Source organism: Oncorhynchus masou, chromosome 9, assembly GCF_036934945.1.
Source record: "Oncorhynchus masou masou isolate Uvic2021 chromosome 9, UVic_Omas_1.1, whole genome shotgun sequence".
NCBI lineage: Eukaryota > Metazoa > Chordata > Actinopteri > Salmoniformes > Salmonidae > Oncorhynchus > Oncorhynchus masou.
The window spans coordinates 55,973,598-55,980,029 of NC_088220.1; the positions used below are offsets into that span (position 1 = coordinate 55,973,598).

Genomic DNA, 6,432 nt, shown 5'->3' on the forward strand with positions numbered 1-6,432 from the left:
GTTGGCTGCTTCTGTGTTGGGTTGTCCCTCCTACACCGTGTGGCTGAGCAGGGAGCTAAGGCTACTAAGGTGCTGGAAGGGGGTGCTAAGAATATGTTCTTTCCCTGTAGTGTGTCCAATTCTCTCCAGGTCCCTGGTGTGACTGAGCAGCTCTGACATCTGCGCCACACCAGAAGACATTCTCTGACTCAATCACGTAATGCTTCATCTCGAATTAAAAAGCACGAGGGATTTTCTCTTAAGTGTTTGTGTGCTCATTCACGGGCGCTGCTCACGGAAAGGAACTTATGTGGTATCTTACTTAAGAAGCTTTTGTTGGTCTATATTTAGCGAGCTGCCAACTTAGATGGGGACAATGCCAGTGAGGTTGCTGGCCTCGCTGTCATAATATGATGGATAGAAAGACGTAAACAAAGAGTTAAAGGCTACACATTGAGGCGATGAGAGACTATTAATTAAGTTTGTCTTCACAATGTCTGGTTTAGGAGATGAATGGATTTAATAACAGACATAGGCCTACGCTACTGTGTATTCAATTCTGTCAAGAAGTAGTGAAAGATCTCCCTAGAATAATCACTTTAGCTACACAGACTCTATTAGACTTGTAATAGAAAAGCATTTTTCATTATATTCCTATTCTGCTTTCCGAGATGTCTAGTAAAGGTTAGGCCACATGTCAGGATTTAGGCAGAAGTCATGGATGACTTCCACAAAGATTGTTGCTACGCCGAGCTACAGTCCTGACCTGGGATTGTGGGCAAAGCTAAATAAGCAACAGAGAGCTGCATTTAGTGAGCCCTAAACATAGCCCATAGACCGCACGATAGGCAAGATCAGTGCCAAGTATAGTAGCCTAAAACCACGAGGAGTAACAAAGTCTGATAAAACATGCAGGTAAGCTGGGTCCATTTCAAGTTCTGTTGTGTCAAAAGGGGTGTGCTTCGGCTGATGAGCAGAAGACGGGCAGGATTACAACTTGATTTTATTCTGTATATACAGCGCCCCGGAAAGTATTCAGACCCCTCCACTTTTCCCACATTTTGTTGTGTTACAGCCTTATTCTAAAATGGATTACAAAAATAATCTATACACAATACCCCATAATGACAAAGCAAAAAAACAGTTAAAAAAAAAAAAAAGTTTGCAAAAAGATTTACAAATTAAAAACAGACCCTTTACTATGAAACTCGAAATTGAGCTCAGGTGATCATCCTTGAGATTTTTCTACAACTCGATTGGAGTCCACCTGTGGTAAATTCAATTGATTGGACATGAAAAGGCACACATCTGTCTATATAAAGGTCCCTGACAGTGCATGTCAGAGCAAAAACAAAGCCATGAGGTTGAAGGAATTGTCCATAGAGCTCCGAGACAGGATTGTGTCGAGGCACAGATCTGGGGAAGGGTACCAATACATTTCTACAGCATTGAAGGTTCCCAAGAACATAGTGGCCTCCATCATTCTTAAATGGAAGAAGTTTGGAACCACCAAGACTCTTCATAGAGTTGGCCACCCGGCCAAACTGAGCAATCAGGGGAGAAGGGCCTTGGTCAGAGAGGTGACTAAGAACCCGATGGTCACTCTGACAGAGCTCTAAAGTTCCTCGGTGGAGATGGGAGGACCTTCCAGAAAGACAACCACCTCTGCAGCACTCAACCAATCAGGCCTTTATGGTAGGATGGCCAGACAGAAGCCACTCCTCAGTCTGATGAAATCAAGATTGATCTCTTTGGCCTGAATGCCAAACGTCACGTCTGGAGGAAACTTGTCACCATCCCTACGGTGAAGCATGGTGGTGGCAGCATCATGATGTGGAGATGTTTTTCAGCGGCAGGGACTAGAAGACTCGTCAGGATCGAGGTAAAGAGGAACGGAGAAAAGTACAGAGATCCTTAATGAAAACCTGCTCCAGGACCTTGGATGGGGGCAAAGGTTCACCTTCCAACAGTACAACGGCCCTGAACACACAGCCAAGACACCACGGGAGTGGCTTCGGGACAAATCTCTGAATGTCCTTGAGTGGGCCAGCCAGAGCCCGAACTTGAACCCAATTGAACATCTCTGGAGAGACCTGAAAATAGCTGTGCAGCGACACTCCCCATCCAACCTGACAAAGCTTGAGGATCTGCAGAGAAGACTGGGAGAATCTCCCCAAATACACCTATGTCAAGCTTGTTGCGTCATACCCAAGACTCAAGGCTGTAATCGCTGCCAAATATGCATCAACAAAGTACTGTGTAAAGGGTCTGAATACTTATGTAAATATGATATTTACAATTACAATTTTTACTTAATTAGTAACATTTCTAGACCTGTTTTTGATTTGTCATTATGGGGTATTGTGTGTAGATTGATGAGGGGAAAAAAACGATTTAATCAATTTTAGAAGGCTGTAACGTAACAAAATGTGAAAAAGTCAAGGGGTCTGGATACTTTCCGAAGGCACTGTACATTTACAGTATCAAAGTGAAACATGTTTTATTTTCCATCATGTTTTCGAACTGTATATACACATCACCTCAGCTATTATGCAACACAGGTCTTGTTTCATATCTTTATGCACTCAGTTGGTAGAGCATGGCACTTGCAACAACGGGGTTGTGGGTTCAATTCACACAGGGGACCAGTACAAAAAATGTATGCACTCACTACTTACGGTAAGTCGCTCTGGATAAGAGTGTCTGTAAAATGGAAACTCCTTGTATCCAAAACAGCTTCTGTAGCTGTGCTGATTGAGACTGAGTTGGCATGTATATTTAATTTTCCAACAGTTTATCTACGTTAAGTTGCTGAAGGAGCATGACATGTTCAGTTGTAGGAAAAGGTGTGTTTGTATAGAGTGGGAATTGATACAGGTCTAATTTTCAATGGCAACTACTGGGTGTTACATTCCTACACAACATACAGGACAGCTTGTAACAATAGACAAGATGAGTAAGGAAATTGTTTTCAAATTTTGGCTATTGCCATGCAAATATCCATCAAAACCTTTGCCAAACCATTAATGTGTTTCAAATTAAATGCATGTTTTTATATAAGCAGTATATAATATTTCAAGTTGAACGTACGATTATTTCATCATTCGAACGTGAATATTCTTATAGACATGTGTGACTTGTCTAATTGGCATGTATTATGCAATTATAATGCCCCAATTATGCAATCTGGGAAGTTCTCTGACTAAACACAGTCCCTGCAGCACCATGGATCCAAACCCCAAAAGCCAACACATGGTGCAGAGACAATCGTAGATATTCTGTAATCATTCTCTTGATTAGAAGGTGAAGTATGAAATGTGCTCTTACAGGTAGCAAGGCAGGCAGACACCTCATGGTCTGAGTTCAGACTTCTGAGGGGATCCAACCATAACCCATCACATTAAAATGCTAAAAGAAGAAATAACAAAGCTACGCTTAGACTTATTTTAATAACCAACTTTTTTCTCTCACAAAAAAATCTTGGACGACACAAAAAAAGTTAACCATGACACCAAGCGCAGCAACTATCCTCTGTCCTTCAGCATCGCCCTGCACCTGCCGACATTTCCATCGAAGAGTGGGGCGAGGACGTCTTCACCAGGATATTGGCCATTCAATCTATATCTTAGCATTGAAGGTATGACAGCGGCATGCACACACAATGTACATAGAAGGTTGCAGTATTCAGTCCGGTCTCCTGTCCAAACTTGCAGTGGAAGGATGGGGAAGTTAGAGGCACTTCATTTGCCGATTCTCTGTACGACCCAGTCCTGCTGGCACAGTGGGCAGCGATTATTCTGCTTCACCCAGAGAGACATGCAGCAATTGTGGAAAGAGTGGTTGCACTCTCCCCATACCACTGTGAAAGAGGGGAGACAGAAGCAGACTATGAAATGGTGTGCTACATGATATTTTCAAATGCAGCATGGTCAGCAGAAGACATGGTAAAGCATATTGGTACACACACAACCAATATGTTTTATCCTAATGAATACACAGGACAAATTCTGCTTTACCAAGGTTTAGATACACTGGCTTTATCACATTTTAACCCAATATACCAGACTAGGAACCCAGGTATATCTGTCACATGCACATCTGCTGTGAGACCAGTAGGAGTTTTCGCCAAGTTCAGGATCTATAAAATGAGTATCCAGGTTTCACCCAACACTGGAGCGGACACAGGGTCATACATCCCGCTGGTCTGAGAACACCAAACTACACTGTTTGGTGTTATATACATGTTGGGCTAAGACGTTTAAAGTGGCTTACCGACACAGTCCTCTTGTTTATTTTCAGCCTGACACCGCAAGCATGCATCTGCGGAGAGATGGTACATATCAAGGAAACCTTGCTAACTAGCTACTTAACGTTAAACAGGTGCACAGCCGTCGCTGACCATTCCTGATTTGTGACACATGGACTGATACAGCTGGCTAGCAATTCTGTCCTACCAGGCAATGACTTGGGCCATGTTTTCAGAATTCTAACGTTAACCTCCTAGTGTCAGCTTATTAGCAAGCTAACATTAGTTGTCTATTTGCTAGCTAGGTATGAGCTAACAAACTAAGCTCTCTAAATAGGAAGCGTTCTCAGTCGGTCTGCCCATGATGATGGGCATCTCTTAATCAGTTTAGATTACCGTCTGACCACTAAGCTATTGTATTTAGCTTGTTGTTAGGTAGCTTAATGCTCATCAAGAGTTGGCTATGGGTGTAACAAACAAACTTACCCATAACTTGGACCCTACAGATGGCGCATGTATCGCACTCCACATCCCAGCTCCACATTGCAACAGCATTCCATTTCTTGAGAGAAAACATCTTGTCACTGCTCGATTTTGACCCAGAAGTAGAGCTGTGAGAGTGAACTAAACCCGGCTCTTCACCGTCTTCCATCTCTGCAATAAACTAGCTAACAGCAAAGCAAAATGGACGAAAGAAGCTAGCTCGCTCGTCCGTGTTTTAATCAGCAGAGCAAACAAACCAGGGGGCGGTCGTGCGCTATAACATATCTGCAGTACTACGAAACGAACAGATGGCGGAGCCAAAGATTAAAAAGTAGCCTACGGTGAATGAAGGTAAAACTCGTATTCTTTTCTTCTGCTTCTGGGGATTTTATATGGCGGTTGGCAACCAACTTTATGGTGCATTACCACCATCAATTGGACTGGAGTGTGGACTAGAGACAGTGAAAGTCTAATCCTACCCAATAATCTCTTATCCCTAAAGAAACAAAATACACGATTAAATACCACATCGCCTGAAGATTTCCCCAGCAGTTCACTTAATTCTGGCTCTTCAAACCCATTACTCCTCAAATCTAATAACAATCGCTCCCTTTCTCTCACATATTTCTGGCATGGAAATAGAACATGTTCCACTTTCTCCATCTCCTCCTGACAATGATCACACCTACCAGTCGGATGTTTCCCCACCACTATTTAGCCTTGTGTGTCCCAGTCGCATCCTTGTGATGCGGCCCGAGGACCTTTTCCTGGATCTTATACGTGTCTTCCCTTTACTCTCCCTGTTCCACAACTCTTGCCACTTATTTTGAACCACTGTTCTTATTAATCTCTCAGCTTACACTTTACTGATGGACAATTCCATCTCAACATTAGGATGTCTAAGAGCCTGCTTGGCGATAACATTCTCCTCCTCTTCCCCTCTACTCACAGATGAGCTGGTACCCAGAGGAACATCACAAATACCCCATCTCTTTCACCCTATACAAACACTGCAAAATGTCATACAATACGTCCTGTCTGCTCTGAGACACACATGAGTTTAAGCTCATCAGTGCTGCACAGGAGTCAGAGTAGTTGACTACTCTGTCTGGCCTCACCAACAGTAGGGCCATCAACTCCATTGTGTGAACAGATAAATTATCCATTGCTCTTTTTGTCACTGCCAGCTTACACTCAGGAACACTAAAAGCTGCACCTGTCCTCCTTGTTTTAGGGTCCTTAGATCCATCTGTGAATATATTTAAGAAAGCATAGTATTGTGTCCTTAAATGTTCACTTACAACTGAATCTACTCGTTCCTTAACATGTCTTACCCTCTCAAGCAAATCTAGATCTATCACTGGTTGAGGGAGAAACCAAGGTGGGATGGCTGGAAGAACCAGAGAGGGGCTAAACTCCCTCCCAAACAACCCCATCTCTCTCGCCATGCAATTGCCTATCCACCCAAAACTTTATTCAGATTTCATTCATGTTCCCAGCACTCTAGGAGCACCTTTTTGTTGTAGGATGTGTAACCGTATGTCCTTGTAGATTTACCCAATATGTCATGGATACAATATAATCCAATTACATTTTATTTGTCACATGCGCCGAATACAACAGGTGTAGTAGACATTACTGTGAAATGCTTACTTACAAGCCCTTAACCAACAATGCAATTCAAGAGTTAGTAAAATAGTTACTAAATAAACTAAAGTACAAAG

At 42.7% G+C, this 6,432-nt stretch overlaps 1 protein-coding gene across 1 annotated transcript; it reads right to left on the bottom strand.

Annotated features, from left to right (window-relative positions):
- Nucleotides 1–3,409: 3,409 nt before the first annotated feature.
- Nucleotides 3,410–4,888, bottom strand: LOC135546276 (RING-box protein 2). The gene is made up of 3 exons (XM_064974568.1): nt 4,712–4,888; nt 4,252–4,299; nt 3,410–3,838 (listed from the first exon to the last, which is right to left on the bottom strand). Exons 1-3 carry the CDS (start codon nt 4,875–4,877, stop codon nt 3,720–3,722), a joined length of 333 nt encoding a protein of 110 aa, XP_064830640.1. The 5' UTR covers nt 4,878–4,888; the 3' UTR covers nt 3,410–3,719.
- Nucleotides 4,889–6,432: the final 1,544 nt, after the last annotated feature.